The 20,478-nt window shown below is 38.6% G+C and overlaps 1 protein-coding gene across 2 annotated transcripts; it reads left to right on the top strand.

Moving 5' to 3' along the window:
* Positions 1-650: 650 nt before the first annotated feature.
* On the top strand, positions 651-20,425 carry LOC127807210 (somatic embryogenesis receptor kinase 1-like). 2 transcript variants are annotated; one of them, XM_052344888.1, is made up of 11 exons: positions 651-1,013; positions 1,586-1,718; positions 1,829-1,900; positions 11,457-11,520; positions 12,675-12,751; positions 12,849-12,920; positions 13,004-13,116; positions 18,579-18,704; positions 18,786-19,127; positions 19,502-19,896; positions 19,982-20,425. In XM_052344888.1, exons 1-11 carry the CDS (start codon positions 926-928, stop codon positions 20,297-20,299), a joined length of 1,800 nt encoding a protein of 599 aa, XP_052200848.1. In that variant the 5' UTR covers positions 651-925; the 3' UTR covers positions 20,300-20,425. The 2 variants fall into 2 exon arrangements, with proteins under 2 accessions (XP_052200848.1, XP_052200847.1); XM_052344887.1 differs by having other exon boundaries at positions 11,457-11,600; positions 12,680-12,751.
* The last annotated feature ends 53 nt before the right edge of the window (positions 20,426-20,478 follow it).

Raw genomic sequence — 20,478 nt, 5'->3', positions numbered from 1 at the left:
CTAGAAAAGAAGATTTTTAGTAAAAATTTTAGCTGATAGACGTAACGAACTTAATAAGTCATTTTTATGAGGAATTTATAACTAAAGGTATTGTAAACAAACCCAAATGGAAGAACATATGCTCCCATAACTAAAGATATTATAAACAAACCCAAAGAGGAGAACATATGCTCCCATAACTAAAGGTATTATAAACAAATCCAAAGAGGAGAACATATGCTCCAAATCTTTGACCATCCGTTAATTTATCTGATGTCCGAAATTTCCCTTTTTGATTTAAAAAAGAAAAACAACCCACAAAATTTTCTATTTATAAATTTAACTCTTTTTCATAATACAAACATTGAAGTGAGTAATTTTTTAAATAATTACATAGTAGGAGATTTATTTTAAAAAGAATTTACACACAATAAGAATAATTTTAAATTTAATTTTATACAGAAACATATTTTCAAAAAATAATAACATTCATTTTTAAAAAATTTAAAAATATATATAATTTTTGATATTTTTAGTTCATAATATAAAATAAAATAAATAAAAAATTGAATTATAATTAGCCTTTGGTTGGGACGTTGAAATTTCTACCTCTCTTTTCATGGCACTGCACATACAATACAGTACACTGCACACGACTGAGGGTTGAGAGAGAGAGAGAGAGAGAGAGAGATGAAAAGGTATTTCCTTCGGGAGAGAGGGAGAAAGTTGATATTATTGCGCTTTTCTTTACTCTCTTAGTTGGCGTTCTGTGAAGAGTTCGGCTCGTGATTCTGGTTCTCTCGTTTCGATTGGGTTTTGGGGGGAGGGAGAATGGAGAGGATTCGAGCTAGGGTTTCTCTGGTTTTGTAATTCTGTGTCTGGGCTTGGATTGTTGGATCTGGGAAGATTTGTGATAATGTTATCTTGATACAACTTCAAGATAGTGATGGAAAGATTGGTGTTGGTGAAATCATATTTGCTGTGGTTGCTTATATTGCTTCATCCTCTGAGGCTCGTTTATGCAAATATGGAAGGTGCCAAATATTAATACTTTTCATTTTTCAGTTGTTCTTCCTCTTCCCCAATTTCTTCGTCATCCTGATCTTAATGTGGGCTGCTTATAAACACATGGGCATTCTCCTGTTTGGTATATTGGGTCGTGTAAAATCTACATTTTGTGTAGCTTGGCAAGAGAATCGATTTTCAGCCGTAATTTTTTTCTTACCCTTTTATTGCATATGTTAATGTTAACTCTTAATTGCTCAAACGGGAAATTTTCATTTGATATAATCAGCCACCTGAAGTGTAAATTTTCTGTAGGTTTCAAGGAGAATGGTTCTTAATTACATTAGTCTTCCCCAAGCATTGACTCATGCGGTTGTCGTTTTCTTCATTTAGTGCTGTAGATTCTTGAATATATCCCCTTTGAAAGTGCTAAATTAAACTGTTTTGAGCTTTACTTGTCGTATCTTTTGGAATTTGCAAATGTTGGTGACGATTCTAGAAGGCAATACTCTGTTTGATCTGCCTAGTCTAGATTTTTGTTTAAATATGGTTGTGCTGTTGTTAAAAGTGGTATCTGAGTGCCTTTGCTTGCATCATACAGGTGATGCTTTGCATAGCTTAAGATCCAACTTGGATGATCCAAACAATGTGCTGCAGAGTTGGGATCCTACTCTTGTCAACCCCTGCACGTGGTTTCATGTTACATGCAACACTGATAATGGTGTTATAAGAGTGTAAGCCACATAGCATACCTCATTTGCTCATGATTAACTCAAACGAGGGAGCAGTCCTTTTGCAAATGGTTTTCTCCATGATATCTCCTCTCTGAACAACTTTTCTGCAGGGATCTAGGCAATGCAGATTTATCTGGTCAGTTGGTCCCCCAGCTTGGTCTGCTGAAGAATCTGCAGTACTTGTAAGTGGTTCCTTCTCATGCTATGGAATCTGTATGACTGCCTTTAGTTTTCTCTTTTACATTTTTTACATCGACATTTTTCCTTTCTAGTTGTGAATTTAAATTATCTATTCTTATCAAGAATCCTTAGTGGCATTGGTAAGGGTACTTCTTTGTAGCTGAAAGTTCACGAGGTTGAGTTGTGGAAACAATCTCTTTTCCAAACAAGTGTAAAGCTGCAAACAAAAACAATCCTCCTTTTACCCTTGCAAAGTAGGCAGTCTTGTGCATTGGGGACCCCATTTTATTCTTTTCAATAATTCAATATCTTGAAATAAAAGAATATTCACCTGGATTGGTTTTGCCTTCTCCCTTGCATATGCTCTAGTATAGGGCCTTGTGCATTGGGGATGCTCTTTTATTCTTAACAAGAATTCACTATCTTGAAATAAAAGAATATTCACTTGTATTGGTTTTGCTTTCTCCCTTGCTTATGCTCTAGTATAGGGCCTAGCTTGGTTGATATTTTTGTTTAATTCTGTTTAAATTTTAGGTAGAGGTGGAATTATCTAGATTATAGCTCCTTTTAGCTTATCATCTACTGATCATAGATTATAATTATTACTTCGCGAAAGTGAGAAGGTAGAAAAGTTAGAAGAAGCACTATCTTTCGGGGCTCAGGTCCACCAATGGTGGGAAAACCATTGGGTCATCTCAATTCATTTTCCCCTCACTAGTTGTAGAAGTTTACCAATTTTTTAGGAAGAAATACTTCTCTCTTTTTTTTGGGTAACGCTCCATTACGAGCGCCCTCATTTATTGGTCCCACAATATAGTAAAAAAGGTAAGTTAGATAACCTGGTGGCCCTAGGTTTTGATCCCAGAGCAACACTCTAACCATGACGGAACAAACTCCAAACGAGATCACCTGGACCACCAGGCTATGCCCCTGGAGGCAAGAAATACTTCTCTTCTATAGGGATAGTTATCCCTATTGTTTTGTTTCAACAGGTAGAAAATGAATTTTGCTGATAGAAAATGTAGAAAGAGTTCATGAATTACCTATAGATAAGCCAAGCATCAATTATTGGGGGAAAATGAATAACTTGTAGAAAATGAGTTTTAGCTTGTGCTAATTTTATCTAGGTGATTTTTTTTTTTGGTCACATAGGAAATAACAAGAAATGTCCACACTAAGAGGCATGGGAAGGTTTTGCCATGACCTCGTGCTTTCCGTGAGGGGTGGATCACCACACGAGCCACCCCTGGGGACACCTAGGTGATATTTTGTTAGTTGCTATTCTAGCTAGCATTCGTGCTAAATCCAACAACTTGATGGTCTCCCTAAAAGAGGAGTACTTTATGAATCACTAGATTTAGTGTTTTTCACAATAGGCATAAATGTGTCTTTCAAAATGTGAAAGTAGGATTTTAAACCAATTATTGGTGTTGCAACTTCTCACAATAATTAAAAAGTACTTATAGAAAGCCATCTTCCTTTGTTTCAACAAGTTTGTTCCTCAATTTAAATACCAAAAACACTGTTTTCCACATCATCTTTATCATGATCATGCATGTGTTATGATCTTTTCTTCTCATGTGATTGAGGTCTCCAGTGCCCAACCTTCTCACTTTTCAAAGTAATAATTATAATCTATGATCGCCCATTAGATGATAAGCAAGCAATTAATATGATAGAAAAAGAGCTTCAATCTAGATAATTCCATCTCTGCCTAAATTGTAGGAAGAATTAAACACAAATATCAACCAAGTCCAGACCTGAAGTATATGCAAGGGAGAAGGAAAAGCCAATTTGTAGATCAATCTTCTTTTATTTTGGCAATTCACATTGTTGTAAATATGGAAACATCTTGGATAGATTGAGAGTATTTACAAGACAGGAAAAAGAAAATGATTTTAGATCTTTCTTAGCAATTTGGATTTTAGACAAAAATACTGTTTGAGAACATGAACACCTGTCAGAAGAATATGCCAATACAATTAAGTTATTCTCTCAATAGTTTCTTAAAAAAGTATCAAAGATTAGTATATAAATTATACACGTTGGTTTATTGCAAATTGCTTTAAAACCATTTGGGCAAAAAGCAGATCAAATGATGCTATCTTTTTAGCTTGGTGCAAAGCCAGGACGATAGATTTCAATGAATCCATTTTAGGATTTGCTGAGGCAAGTCTGAGTAATGGACTAATTTCTTTTAATTGTTCCTTAATTTCACAATAGCCTTAATAGATAAACATACGTCAGTGAGTATAGTTAATGCCTACCATGAGATTCTAAGTGAAAAAGGTTCAAGTGAAAGTGGCTTAGCAGGCTATCAAGTGCCTAGCAATGCTCCTGTAAGACCTCCTATTTAGTGTTCCTTAGCTCAAATTGCTCAAGCTGCTTCAATAGGCATGCCCAAGCCACCACTAAGTGAACCAGCATAGTTTTAAAGTTGAGAAGATGAATGTGTCGTCATAATCTCAAAGTTCTAAATTTGATCTCCTATAATTTCCTATGGATAACTAGACTCCTTGGCAAACCCTGTGACGAAGTGACTCGATCGGTGTAGGTATCTCTTCCATTATGTTCCCATAATTATAAATTTGATCACTTATGATTCCATATACTTTCAAGGCTGTATGACAAAGTGACTTGATATATGCAGGTATCTCCTCCTTGCATGCCACATGACATTAGCTTTCTAATCAAGGTACAAAGATTGTCATTCACATGTGAACCTTCTAAGAGAGGGGATACGCATCCGTTAACAATCTAAGATAACATAACACACTAATATTGTCTTGTATATAGCTGTGATTTGAGTGAGTGTGATGTAGCTTGAGCCACATCTTTTAGTTTCAACTCATATATTCTCATTGTGGACTGTCGTATCTGAAGTCATTATGACCAAATCCGTCATCGTGACTCTAGCCAAAAAAAATTGATCTTTTCTCTTTCCCCATGTATGACAAGGAATCTTTATCCTTGACAAGTTGAATGGCAATCCATTTAGAGCTCATTGTTTGTCACATTCCCTGATGTGGGTACCCAACATGCCTCAAGGTAGCACCCAACTAACTCAGACGGTGACTGCCATCATTATACTGTCATGGTAGATTCCAACAGTTGCCTTAGAACTTAGACCACGCTGGTTTAGGCAGACTAATTGTCACTCTAGACAAGTTAAGTTCCCTTTCAGCTCGCATAAGCTTTCCTAAAGCAACTTTTCAAAACTAGTTCGTCACAGCTCCACCTGGACTTCTTGGGGCTGCTCCATATTGGATTTTGGTATAGTTTCTCCAATTATAAAATGTAGATCCCACAACTATCAAATGTGAAGTTTTATGTCAAGTCTCGGATCAGAGACTTGGACAATTCTGTGAGAGTCGGAGATTTAGAGAGGAAAGGGAGGGAGAATTTAAAAGAAGAGAGGGAGAAAGAAAGAGAATGAAAGATTTTTTAGAGGGAAAGAACCGAATGCTTTCATTGGTAGTTCTCATCCTCTTTTACAATGCCTTTTATAGGCTATCACCCTCGATTTATTAGTGTAACCAACTAGGTACAATTCTCCTAAGCAATAATTGCTAGTACTCATTCTACCGTATGTTTATTACAGTTACATCTATGCTCTTACAGGCTTATTACAATTATACCCTTAGGCTCATGATATTTTATTCTTTAAAAGTGAGGATTTGGATACAAGTGCCAGGCTCATAGCTGAAGAACATGGTCATACAAGGGGAATAGAAGTCCATGGAGATCTCCTCCCATGCCTGTTGACCACTACCAGGATCACATTCTTGTCTTCAGACTTGGGTAGGCCCTCAATAAAGTCCATGGAGATCGCCTCCCATGCCTGCTCTGGTATGGCCAGTGGTTGTAACAACCCCAAGTAAGCCACTTGTTCATGCTTGCATCGTTGGCACATCATGCAGGCTGCCACAAAATCCATCACCTCTTTTTTAAGCCCTAGCCAAAAGAACATATGTCTGACTCTATAGTAGGTAGCTCTGACCCCTGAACGGCCTCCTAGTGGACAGCTATGTAGTGCCTGCAATATCTTGGATTTCAATTCTCTATCATCCCCCACAACCAATATGCCTTTAAATCTAATCAAACCATTGGAGATAGAGTAACCCATGTTCATTGGTATGCCTGACTGCTAGTTGAGCTTGCAGGGATTTAATCCATTTAGATTTATCATAGTTCTCAGTTACATCTTTGACCCAATCAGGTACCACAGCTGTAATGGCTTCACATGCCCCTTCTTCTTCTCTTCCCGATAAGGCATCTACCACTATATTTTATTTGCCCTTTCTATACTCTATCACATAATCCAGGCCCAGTAATTTTTATACCCCTTTTCTTTGTAGCTGTGTGTGCAATCTCTGCTGTAAAAGGTGTCTTAGACTTTTATGGTCTGTCCCTATGATGAATGGAGTTCCCTCCAGGTAGTGCCTCCATTTGTCGATGGCTATGATTATGGATAGCAATTCCTTTTCATACACACTCAGTCCCCGATGCTTAGCAGCAGTGCCTGACTGATGTAGGCTAAGGGTCTCCCTTCATGAACATGCATTTGTCTCAATCACGAAGGGCTTAGAGAAATTAGATAGGGCCAAAATCAGGGTTTGTGTCATTGCACTTTTAAGTATAATGAAAGTAGCCTTAGCTTGGGGATTCCATTTAAAGTTGTCTTTCTTAAGTAACTCAATCAAGGGCTTAGTGATTACCCCGTAATGTTGTGTAAACCTCCTATAATACCCAATTAGACCTTGGAATCCCCTCAACTCCTTTATAGATGAAGGCCTAGGCCATTTCAGCATGGCTGTGATTTTCTTGGGGTCTGTACTGACTCTCTGACCTGAGATGATATGCCCTAGATATTCCACCTCACTCTTTGCAAATGAGCACTTTGAGGGTTTCACGTATAATTGGTTGGCTTTCAGGATTTCAAAAGTGGTTTTAAGGTGGATTAGGTGTTGTTTGAGGTTGGGGCTGTAAACCAAAATGTCATCAAAGAACACCAATATAAGTTTCCTTAAGTTAGGGGCAAATAGATGGTTCGTTAGGGTCTGAAAAGTGGCTGGGACATTGGTGAGCTCAAATGGCATCACTCGGAACTCATAGAGGCCCTGGTGGGTTCTAAAGGCCGTTTTTTGTATGTCTGCAGGGTTCATCCTAATTTGATGATACCCTGCACGTAAGTCAAGCTTAGTGAAGATGGCATCCCCATCGAGCAGGTCTTCAATCAAGGGAATAGGAAATTTATTTTTCACAGTGGGGTCATTTAGTTATCTGTAATCTATGCAAAAGCGCCTAGTGCCGTCCTTCTTTTTGACAAGAAGTACCGGAGATGCAAAAGGACTCTGGCTAGGCTGAATGATTGAAGCACTAAGCATGTTTTTTACTTGTTTTTCAACTTCAGCCCTTTGGTAAGAAAGGTAACAATAGGCTCAGATATTGACTAGCTCTGAGTTAGGCTTCAAGGGTATGGAAAAGTCGATTTGGGGATAGTGTGCTTGGTTCAACAAATAGGTCTTTGAATTCTAAGAGTAACGGATGTAATTCAGTAGGGTAAGTTACCTTTGCAAAGAGGTCAATGACTGGAGGGCTCTCTTGTTCTCCCTCAGCCATCTCCATGGCTTGGATGGAAAACATCTAAGATATCTGCCCCTTCTCCTTAAATAGCAGCCTTTGTAGCCTTTTGCTCGTGATCACCTTACACTTTCCTACATCTAGGCTACCACTTAATGTCAAATCCAAAGTGACTTCCAATTTATTGAAGTCAAAGGTTAGAGGACTTATTGTCCTTATCCAGTCCACTCCTAGGACCATATCACAGTGTCTTAGCTCCAGAATTCTCAAGTCTGTAGAGAACTCTTCCCCTTGCATCAGCCATTTGAGCCCCACACTTTTATAATAGTTGTACATCTTGCTTCCGTTGGCTACTGTTACTGATAAGGGAGTAGTATCCATGAGTGTGCACCTTAATTCAGTGGCAGTTGCTTCGTTGAGGAAGTTGCGGGTGCTGCCACTGTCAATCAGTACAATGATATTTCTCTTCCTTACTCGACCTTCCACTTTAATGATTTTGCCCGCGGGTCCCCCTTTGAGTGCATGAAATGAAATTCCCCCGCCCCCGGTCAACAGGGTCATGTTGAGGGGTCTCTTCCACCACCTCCTCACTATCCTCTTGCTTTTTCCCTGCTATATTTTCCTCACCTCCTTCCATGTTCAATAGTTGCCTCTGACACTAATGGCTGGGGCTGTAAGGGTCCCCACATTTGTAACACAACCTCATCTGCCTTCTTTGCTCCATAATGGGGTTTCTGATAGTCAGGGCTTATTGATTTCCTCTTGGCAAGCCTGAAGTCGCTGTTGCTCCCACCTCCCTAGTGTTTCCACTAGAAGGTAAACTAATCAGGGGAACCATTCGAGAGGAAGCCACGTTTCTCTTGTAAATCGCTTCCAACGTCAATTCTTATAGTCAGGCCTTCTTTGCTACCTACCTAACAGTTGTTGGCATCATCATCTTAACCATTGATCTCAACTCGTCTTTAAGTCCACTAATAAAGCTGGACCCAAAGTATTGCTCAGTAAGTGTTGGCTGAGCATTTCACGTTAAGGCTCCTAACTCCTCAAACCTTTCCAGATACTCTATTACAGCCCTCTCTTGTTTGAGTTTATTGAACTCTTCTATTACATCCGCCATGTTCTTTTCTCCAAATCTCCTACACAATTCTTTTGCAAAGTCGATCCATCTCACCGCAAGCCCTCTACACTTGAACCACCCTTGGAACCAAGAATCAACCGTATCATTGAGATAGGTTGTTGCCAAGGTAATTTGTTGTGGCTCAACCACATTGTAGTATTGAAAAAAACGTTCACACCGATAGATCCACCACCTTGGCCTGGTTCTGTCAAACAATGGTATCTCCAACTGTGGCATCGGTGTGTGATTACCAAATTGGGAATTAAAATCCCTTTCCTGAAAGTGTGGCTCCATTCCTTGTACCCCCTCCGACTCTGTTTCCCCTAGAGGCCTCAGAAATATGCCAGATCCGTTTGAATTCGATCCAGCTCCGGATTGAGGGGGAAATTCTGGAGGCAAGCAGAATTGTGTTAGGGATAACAGCATGTTGAACATGTTGTTGATCCTTTGGCCGAACTGATCCCTCGCGTCCTTGTGTCTCTCCAATTCCTATTGCATCTCCTCATGAGAGGTCGCCAATTCCTCCTGTATTCCTTCTCTGATTGCAGCTACATCTTCCCTGCTTTAAGTGATAGCTTTGTGTGTCTGCGTTATTCCAAACTCCAGCACTTCCATTCTCGACTCCAATTGTTTGAGTCTCATTCCTTCCGCCATCGATTGCTCACAATTCACCACGCTTCCACTTGCAGAACGCCACCAAGGATTGCTAGCTCTGATACCAATTGTCAAGTCTCGGATCAGAGACTTGGACAATTCTGAGAGAGTCTGAGATTTAGAGAGGAAAGGGAGGGAGAATTTGAAAGAAGAGAGGGAGAAAGAAAAAGGAGAGATTTTTTAGAGGGAAAGAACCGAATGTTTTCATTGATAGTTCTCATCCTCTTTTACAATGCCTTTTATAGGCTATCACCCTCGGTTTATTAGTGTACCCGACTAGGTACAATTCCTCTAAGCGGTAACCGCTAGTACTCATGCTATTGTATGTCTATTACAGTTACAGCTATGTTCTTATATGCTTGTTACAGTTATGCCCTTAGGCTTGTGACATTTTATTCTTTAAAAGTGAAGATTTTGATACAAGTGCCAAGCACATAGCCAAAGAACATGGTTGTACGAGGGGAATAGAAGTCTGTGGAGATTTCCTCCCATGCCTGTCAACCACTACCAAGATCACGTTCTTGCCTTCAGACTTGGGTAGGCCCTCAATAAAGTCCATGGAGATCTCTTCTCATGCCTGCTCTGGTATAGCCGGTGGTTGTAACAACCCTAGGTAAGCCACTTGTTTATGCTTGCATCATTGGCACGTCATGCAGGCTGCCACAAAATCCATCACCTCTTTTTTAAGCCCTGGCCAAAAGAATATCCATCTAACTCTATAGTAGGTAGCTCTGACCCCTGAGTGCCCTCCTAGAGGAGAGCTATGTAGTGCCTGCAATATATTGGATTTCAATTCTCTGTTATCCCCCACAACCAATCTGCCTTCAAATCTGATCAAACCATTGGAGATAGGGTACCCCTGTTCATTGGTATGCTTGACTGCTAGTTGAGCTGCAGGGATTTAATCCATTCGAATTTATCATAGCTCTCAGCTACATCTTTGACCCAATTGGGTACCACAGCTGTAATGGCTTCACACGCCCCTTCTTCTTCTTCTTCTTCTCTTCTTGATAAGGCATCTGCCACTATATTTTCTTTACCCTTTCTATACTGTATCACATAATTGAGGCCCAGTTACAGCTATGCTCTTATAGGCTTATTACAGTTACGCCCTTAGGCTCGTGACATTTTATTCTTTAAAAGTGAGGATTTGGATATTAGTGCCAGGCGCATTGCCGAAGAACACGGTTGTACAAGGGGAATAGAAGTTACTGACTCTGGTAGTGTTTCTACCCCATATAGTGAGATAATTTGGAGTGTACATGAAACATTATATCGTAGTTTTTGGAAAAGCCAGTAGGTTCCTTTCTAGATTATTTGATCGAGGGCAATCGGACTAGTGGAATTACATAGATGTTATAAAAGGAAATGAAAGGTCACTCTTGGTACACTTACACAGCGGTGATATTTTCATCAGCTGCTGAACAATTGGCCAGCTTAATGTGACTGAAAATGAGCTTATGGTACTTGTACCAATAGACAGGCACTTACCACCCTATGGGGCTGAGAAGGAGCACTTTGGCTTTTGACCAGCATCTGCGGCACTGGAAATGTTATAGGAACAAGAAATGATCTAAGCCCCTGAATATCTTTCATTGAGTAGTTTTTTTTTTTCCGCTTTGGATGTGGGGCTGGGGGAATAAATTGAATTGAACTGAGTTTTTATTAAAAAACTAGAAACATGTGTAATGTGTATATGGGGACAGATTTATTTCATACCAAGTCCAATAGCATGAGAGGCTAAAGCTATTGTAGCTTGGTTTCTAGATCTTGTGAACCAATTGGTAACCTGCAGCTGCATGACCTTCAGTTGAGTTATTTGGTAGTTGAAGATGTTTGAATTTGATATACTATGATAACAAATTATCTTTGATGAAAATCTATGTAATGTATTGTCAGTATGATGAACATTGTCCAAGTAGAGGTGCATCAAGATCCTTGTTATTTAAGATATTTACTTTGCTCATTTATGATTAGGGGCCTGATTGAGGAATTGCAAGGTCCTGTTATAGTTCACTTATGTGCTTTCATTAAATTTTCTTCTAAATACCTGCCAAACCAGATGCTTTGTTTTTTTCGTTTATGCTTGATTCTCATTTGAATTGTCTTACACAGAATTTATTGGACCAAAATTTACGATGTTTGACTCGTATGATTATGCCATTGGGGATATTTCTGATATGTGAATAATTTATTAATGACAGGGAACTCTACAGCAATAATATTAGTGGACTAATTCCTAGTGACCTTGGGAATCTGACCAACTTGGTGAGCTTGGATCTCTACTTGAACAGTTTTACTGGTCCTATTCCAGACACTTTGGGAAAGCTGTCAAAACTTCGCTTCCTGTGTGTACATTATCTTTCACTTTATTCCTTTACTGTATAATTTTTAGTTGTATGTTTGTTTGTTCTTTTGCTTTATTTCATTTTAAAATTCTCTGTTGGTTGGACAAATGACAAGTGACGCCATAATGGTAGTTATAGTCAAGGAATTATGGTGACAAGGAGGGTGTAAAGGTACTGAGATGTGGTGTTACAACGCATGTTGATAATATCAAGTTCAAGTAACACTTGGTTGCAGTATGTGGGGAGCGCTTCTGGGGAATGGTTACAAGCCTAATCCTGGATTTATGACTGTTAAATGGAATTGTTTTAGCTGGTATTTGTGCCATCAGTGCCAGGAAGCAGAACTGAATGCAATTTGACTGAGGGGATTGTTAGATTGCTTTAGACCTCGTGTTTCATGTAAATTTTGGAGATAGGAATTCGATTTTAGTTGGAAATGTACTGATAAAAAATAACAGAAAAGAAAGTACTAAAAATAAAAATAATAATAATTTAAGTGTGGAAGGAATAGATAGATATTTATCCAATACTCAAGATATGACAGCATTTTCTTGCCCACGCATGAGATGGGAGACAAAGGACAAGGGTTTGTTGTTAGAGAGATACAAATCTTGGTGTACAATTGAGTGCATTGCATATGCTTGGCTTTCAATAAGAATTGCCAGCTAGGGCTTTTCAAGACTAGCACAGTTTACTTCAAAACTGAAAATCTTTCCATAACATGACACAATAATGAATTTGTGGCCCAAAGATAGGACGACTCCATGATGAGGGAAAAGTTCAAAATACAAATGGAATGTTCTGTTGTTTTTAGAATGTATGTAGGTTATTATCCATTAAGCAAACTAATTCTTAACCCTTTGTATTGACATGTAGTAGTTAGCTTTGTGGATTGCTTTCATCTTTGACAATATTCAAGTTTTCCATATGTTCCATTCATGCTTCTGCAGAGAAAAACCTTTGTTTGGCATATTCTGGCGTTTCCTTGCATGTATGCTTTTGTTCTGGTTTGTGCAAAATCTCTTAACTGATCTCCAAGTTTAACATATATTAACTCTTCCAATGTCATGTAAGGATAGTCGGCTCAACAACAACAGCTTGACAGGTCCCATTCCTATGTCATTGACTAATATTTCATCCCTGCAAGTGTTGTAAGTCCCAAATTAGTCTCATTTGTTGTTGATGTAAAACTGTCTATAAACATAACAGATGGAGAAGTAATTTTCTTCCGTTTACATTGTTATGTAGGGATCTATCAAACAACCAACTGTCAGGAGCAGTTCCAGATAATGGTTCATTTCCACTATTCAAATCCATCAGGTTTCTTGCTTGACCATTGATCAATATTCATCTTGTAACTGGTTTCAAAGATAACACTGAATAAATGTCTTTCCAATTTACAGTTTTACTAGTAACCTGGATCTCTGTGGCCGGGTTACTGGACCCCCATGCCCTGGATCTCCTCCATTTGCACCACCCCCTCCGTTTCTCCCACCTCCACCATTTTCATCTCCAGGTGATTGTTAAACATGCTCAAATCATATTGAATATTTGATAACTAAGTCTCGTCTTTTACCTGATGGCCAATGAGTCCCATCTTGCTACTTTATTTTAGCTTGGTTTTACATGCATGAAGTTAATTAATCAGCTATTATCAGATCCCTACTTAAAATGCTTTCTATGAGGCATTGCATTTAAGTCAGGTTGGCTGAACCCCAGGTATCAGCTAGTTCTCGACATAGAAATTTTAAAAATAAAATAAAACCAAGGATATTTGCATTTCATTTGTGGCCTGGCGGACTTGGGTGCTAGTTCTAGGCGTGGATATGTGTGCAATCTTGTATTTATGAACTAGTTTTTGGTGTGGATACTGTTAAATTTCAAAATTTTTAGATGTTCTTTTTCATATGTTTGCTGTGAACTTGTATTTATGAACTAGTGTATAAATTTGTATGCTAGAATGAGAAACATTTATTGAGCTCATATTCTGCTTGCCATTCTGGATACACATCTCATATCCCATCCAAAGTGTCCTGACATGGGTACTTCACCAATATCAAGGAGTCCATAATAGAGTTTCTGGCACATACTTTCCTTTCGTCTATGTGGTTCTTTAATAATGTTACAAATGCCTGTACCAATCACATTTAATTTGAGAAGTAATTTTGCCAGTTACTCTTCCAGTTGTATTTGCTGGAAGTTCTGTGTTGTATATATTAAAGAAGAAGGCGACAGAGAGATAAAGAGAAGGATTCAAATTTTCTATTACTTCAAAAACTTATATATTTGATACAAAAGTATGGGTCAATACCAAATCTCCATAATTTAAGGAGAGTTGTTCCCTTGTCTAAGGCTGAAATTCAGCTCCACCACAATTCATTCAAACTTCAAGTACATTCATTAATTACATTACAAAAGATTCAAAAAGGAACATGATTGGCGCATAGCTTTGTATCACACAGGAACCTTCATCACCTCCTTGATGCAAGAGCTATGCACAACACCAAGCTTGTCTCTAAGTTCTTCAAATCTGTCCTTCTGCAGCCCTTTAGTAAGAATATCAGCAACTTGCTCTTCTGCTGAACAATGCAATAGCACAACTTCACCTTCCTTTTCTACTTCTCTAATAGCATGATATTTGATTTTAATGTGTTTAGTTTTTCTATGAAAAACTGGATTTTTTACCATTGCAACAGCAGACTTGTTATCACAAAAAATCTTTGTAGCAGCTTCTTGCTTAAACTTCAAATCATTCATAACTTTTCTCAGCCATAAGGCTTGATTAACAGCAGCAGATGCAGCCATATATTCTGCCTCTACAGTTAACTGAGCAATAGAGCCTTGCTTCCTTGAACTCCAACATATAACACCTGATCCAAGAGTAAAGCAATAGCCTGAGGTGCTTTTTAAATCTTCAAGTGATCCAGCCCAATCACTATCAGTGAATCCTAGCAAGTTCAGGGCTGGACTCCTCCTAAACATCACACCATATGAAATTGTCCCCTGAATATACCTCAGGACCCTTTTGGCTGCTGTGAAATGATTTTCAGTTGGCATGTGCATGTATCGTGATAGAATGCTGGTTGTATACATTATGTCTGGCCTTGTGATTGATAAATACAACAAAGAACCAATCAGACTCCTGACGATTGAAGGATCAACAGAAGCTGACCCATCATCAGCTTGTAATTTCAATCCTTGAACTGCTGGAGTACTGACAGCTTTGCAACCAGTTAGAGAGAATTTCTTCAGCAAATCTATTGCATATTTCTTTTGAGAAATGAAAATGCCTGTTGAAACCTGAGACACTTCCATTCCCAGAAAATAACACATCTCCCCAAATCATTCATCTCAAACATGCCCTCCATTTGTTTTCTAAATTCTTTCACAGAATTTGAATTACTTCCAATAACAAGAATATCATCAACATAGATTGAAACAATTAGAATTTCAGCACACACTTGCTTCACATACAATGTTGCTTCATTGATACTTCTTTCAAATCCCAAGTCAAGCAAATAACCATCAATTTTTGTATACCAGACTCTAGGAGCCTGTTTTAAGCCATATAGTGCCTTTTTCAACAAATAAACTTTATCAGCAACACTTTCAATAGCAAAACCATCAAGCTGCTCAATATAAATTTTCTCCTCAAGAATACCATTGAGGAATGCAGATTTAACATCAAGTTGATAGACTTTCCAGCCTTTGTTAGCAGCAATAGAAAGCAACAATCTATTTGTATCAAATCTAGCTATAGAAGCAAAGTTTTCAGTGAAGTCAATACCTTGCTGCTGAGAGTAGCCTTTCACTACCAATCTTGCCTTGTATTTGCTGATTGAGCCATCAGGATTCATCTTCACTCTGAATACCCACTTTGTACCAATTACTTACTGATCTTTTGGTCTGTCAACAAGTAACCAGGTGTCATTTTTGACTATCATGTTAAATTCTTCATCCATGGCTGCTTTCCATTTTGGACACTGCAAAGCTTGATCAACTGTGACAGGTTCCAATACAGCAACATTGCATCTGCTGTAGATATCTTGTAGAGTTCTCATACCTCTCACAGCATAATTTTCATTATTAGAGTCCCCCTCAAGGGTTTCACCATGAGTTTGTGATGCATTTTCACCATTTGTGTTTTGGTTTGAAGACTCTTCAATCATTTTCTCCCAATTCCAGGCATCTTTTTCATTAAACTTCACACTCCTACTCACATAAACCTTCTCAGTTTTAGGATTTAAAATTTTGTATCCTTTTGAAGTAGTACTATAACCAACAAATATACCAACATCAGCTCTTTGATCCAATTTGTTTTTTTTTGCCTCTGGTACATGGGTATAACAGATGCTGCCAAAGATTTTTAGATGTCCCACTGATGGTTTAACACCTGTCCAGACTTCATAAGGTGTTTTACCATTAACAGCTTTAGTTGAAAGTTTATTCTGCAAATATACAACAGTATTAACTGCTTCAGGCCCAACTTCTTTGGCAATTCTTTTTCAAACAGCAAGCACCTTGCCATGTTCATGACTGATCTATTTTTTCTTTCACGTACACCATTTTGCTAAGGTGTACAAGTGACTGTGAGTTGATGATAAATGCTTGCCTTTTGAAGGAATGAATGGAATTGAGAAGAAATATATTCTGCCCCATTTTCAGATCTTAAAGTTTTGATCATTTGCCCACTTTGATTTTCTGTCACAGCCTTGAACTTATGAAACATCGAAAATACTTCAGATTTGTTTTTGAGAAAATAGACCCAGCAATACCTTGAAAAATCATCAACAAACAAGAGAAAATATCTGCTGCCATTGTAAGAAGATGTACTCATGGGTCCACATATATCTGTATGAACCAGCTGGAGCTTCTCAGTTGCTCTCCAAGCTTGGTTTAGAGGAAATGGAGTTTTGCTCAACTTACCAAGTTGACAAGTACCACAAACATCAGAAATTATAGTCACAACAGGCAAATCATTCACCATTTTTTCCTTTTCAAGCAACTTCAAGGCATCATAATTTATGTGCCCCAGCCTCTTGTGCCACTGACAAGAGTCTGATTCAATACTAACTAAAGCTTTAACTTCATCTTTTTTCCAGTCAATATTAAAGCTTCTGATATACTAGAAGGATCTATAATTTCACAGAACTTGTTATTGAATTCAAGTGAATAATTCTTGTCTAACAACTGACCAACACTTAGTAAGTTATGCTGAATCTCAAGCACAAACAACACATCAGAGATAAGCTTTGTACCTGATGAAGTTTGCACAGACACAACACCTTTGCCTTTGACATCCACTAGTCTCCCATCACCAAGCTTTACTTTGGAAGAATATGTTCTATCCAAAGTTTTAAAATTTTCAAAGTTTGCTGTCATATGATGAGTACAGCCACTGTCAATCATCCAGGCATCAGTGTTTTGAGTTGCAGCTAAACATCTCTCAACTGTGGCAGCAACAAAAAGTTTCTCCTCTTGAATTTCAAATCCTTCTATGACTTGGGCAGGTTAAGCTTGATTTTGTTAACTAGAATTTCCTGGACTAACCCTTTCAACATCTCCGAACTGCTTGCAGGATTTGCATTGGACCCCTGGTCTGTACCAGCAGTAATTTTTAGTATGATTTGTCTTCTTACAGTAAGGACAAGGTGGATACTTGCCTTTTCTGTTTCTTCCTTTGTTGTTCTGATTGAACTTTTTATCTTATGATAGCCTTTCTTTGCATCATTTGTTTGCACTTTTGCATTTTGAGATGCAACAAGTGCACTTTCAGTTGAGCCTTCTTCTTCTCTAAATGTCTTTCTTTGTTCAACAGCTTGTAGAGCATTTACAACCTGTGTGAGAGAAAGTTTAGATAAATCCCAGGCATCTTCAAGTGAAGAGATTTTTGCCTCAAATCTTTTGGGAAGAGTTACCATTACCTTCTCCACAACTCTTCTTTCTAGTAAATCCTCACCCAACAGCCTTACTTGATTAACAACTTTAATAACTCTATCAATATACTCTTTCACATTTTCAGTTTCTTTCAACCTGAGAAGTTCAAACTCCTTCCTTAAGTTGAAGATCTGCATCTGTTTAGTTTTTTCATTTCCTTGAAACTCTTTAGCTGATCCCAAACTTCTTTTGTTGTTTTGCATGCCATGATCTTGATAAAAGTAGTCTCATTTACTGCTGAATGAAGACAACTCAGGGCTCTATATTTTCTAGAGACCTTTTCTTCATATACTTTGAGCTGAATCAAAGTTGGATTCTGTGGCACTTCAATTTCAAAGTCTGTTCCTTGAGATATGCCTCCATTTTCACAGACCAAACATGATAATTTTCTCCAGTGAAGATTAGAGGAGAAGGAGCAAAGATATTGCTGCTTGTAGCCATCACAAAAATCACTCGAATCTTTCAAGTGTTTTGGCTTTTAAGTGAGGTTTTCTTACTTGTTTTCTCTCACACACAGTCCTACTAAGATCAATAATGCTCTGATACCTGATGCTGGAAGTTCTGTGTTGTATATATTGAAGAAGAAGGCGACAGAGATATAAAGAGAAGGATTCAAATTTTCCATTACTTCAAAAACTTATATATTTGATACAAAAGTATGGGTCAATACCAAATCTCCATAATTTAAAGAGAGTTGTTCCCTTGTCAAAGGCTGAAATTCGGCTCCACCACAATTCATTCAAACTTCAAGTACATTCATTAATTACATTACAAAAGATTCAAAAAGGAACATGATTGATGCATAGCTTTGTATCACACACAGGAACCTTCATCAGTATTAGTGTTGCTTATGGATATAAGATCTGGCTGAATCTTCTCAAACTGGATTCTTGTAATTGTGAAGTTGCTATTGCACAAGGTTTGTGTCCTTGTTTGGGGACAAAAATTGTATAAGGAAAAGGTCGGGTGGGAATAGAATTGCACAAGCTTTATTCTTTCTTTTTTGATCTTCTTTCTTTTTCTTTTTTATTTAAAAACCAGGCGGGAATAGTCTAACTGGAGCAATTGCTGGAGGAGTTGCTGCTGGTGCTGCTCTTCTCTTTGCTGCCCTTGCATTTGCATGGTGGCAGCGCAGGAAACCCCGGGAATGTTTCTTTGATGTACCTGGTTAGTGATTGAACTGAATTGAAAATTGATTGAGCAGAACAATTTTGCAATTCGATTACCATCTCTTGACATTCTTTGCAGCTGAAGAGGATCCTGAAGTTCATCTAGGACAGCTTAAAAGGTTCTCCCTGCGAGAGTTACAAATGGCAACAGATGGTTTTAGTAATAAAAACATTTTGGGCAGAGGGGGATTTGACAATGTATACAAGGGGCACCTGGCAGATGGTTCATTGGTTGCTGTAAAACGACTAAAGGAAGAGCATACGCCTGGAGGGGAGTTACAATTTCAAATAGAAGTTGAGATGGCAAGCATGGCTGTGCATCGGAATCTTCTCAGGCTACGTGGATTTTGTATGACACCAACTGAAAGGCTCCTTGTTTATCCTTTTATGGCAAATGGAAGTGTTGCATCATGTTTAAGAGGTAATTCTTGTAACCATTTCTTTATCTCCTTTCACATGGATTCTCTCTCTCTTTTTTTTTTTTTCATTGCTGAAATATTTGTCTCTGCAGTGGGCATTTTCAATGTGGTTTCATTGTTTTAAGCAAATATTTTCTTGTTTCCTTCTAACTTTTGTGAGTTTTTATCCTTAAGATTGCATGAGGTGGCTATCTCCTTTGTGACTAGAAAGTCATGGGTTTGAATTCTGGAGATACCCTCTTTGCAATGCCTGGCAAGGCTAGGTACAAAGCAGGGGAGCCTTGTGCCACACGAATGCCCTTATAAGCTTGCATTGCTGAAAGGAATCACCAAGTCTTCTTCAGGATCTGACTTAACCATTCTTGTTGTACTTTAGAACGTCTGCCATCTGAGCCACCACTCGATTGGCCAACCAGGAAGCGAATTGCATTGGGATCTGCAAGAGGACTATCTTATTTGCATGATCACTGCGACCCAAAGATCATCCATCGTGATGTAAAAGCTGCAAACATCTTGTTGGATGAGGAGTTTGAAGCTGTTGTTGGAGACTTTGGTTTGGCCAAACTGATGGACTACAAGGACACACACGTCATTACTGCCGTACGAGGAACAATTGGACATATAGCTCCCGAATATCTGTCCACTGGAAAATCATCAGAAAAAACAGATGTTTTTGGGTACGGAATAACGCTTCTGGAGCTTATAACAGGACAAAGGGCTTTTGATCTTGCTCGCCTTGCAAACGATGACGATGTGATGTTGCTCGATTGGGTAATTAATTACCCTACAATTTGTGGGTTTAATCCTACTACATAACTGGGCGGGGCCTTGACGTGGTCCATTTCTTATCTTGCAGGTGAAAGGGCTTCTGAAGGAGAAGAAACTAGAGATGCTTGTGGATCCCGATCTGCAAAATAACTACGTGGAAGCTGAAGTGGAGCAGCTCATCCAGGTTGCCCTGCTCTGCGCCCAGGGTTCCCCCTTGGATAGGCCGAAGATGTCAGAAGTGGTCAGGATGCTAGAGGGCGATGGCTTGGCAGAGAAATGGGATGAATGGCAGAGGGTAGACGAAGTCCACCTCGACCTCGTGCCACTTCGCCCCCACAACAACTCTGATTGGATCCTTGACTCTACGGATAACCTGCATGGAGTTGAGTTATCGGGGCCCAGGTGATCTTCCATTGTGAATTTATACTACTACTACTACTGCTAGTGCATAGAGAAGCTAGGTAATTTTTGCAAATCCCAAACTGATTGAGAAAATCATAACAATAATGACACAAAATTGTGACGATTCAAATGTTTGTACAGATATTTTCCTCAACTGAATATCCTAACTTGCCATTTGAGATT

Source organism: Diospyros lotus, chromosome 8 (assembly GCF_014633365.1).
Source record: "Diospyros lotus cultivar Yz01 chromosome 8, ASM1463336v1, whole genome shotgun sequence".
Classification (NCBI taxonomy): domain Eukaryota; kingdom Viridiplantae; phylum Streptophyta; class Magnoliopsida; order Ericales; family Ebenaceae; genus Diospyros; species Diospyros lotus.
This window is presented reverse-complemented; position numbering and strand designations above follow the sequence as displayed.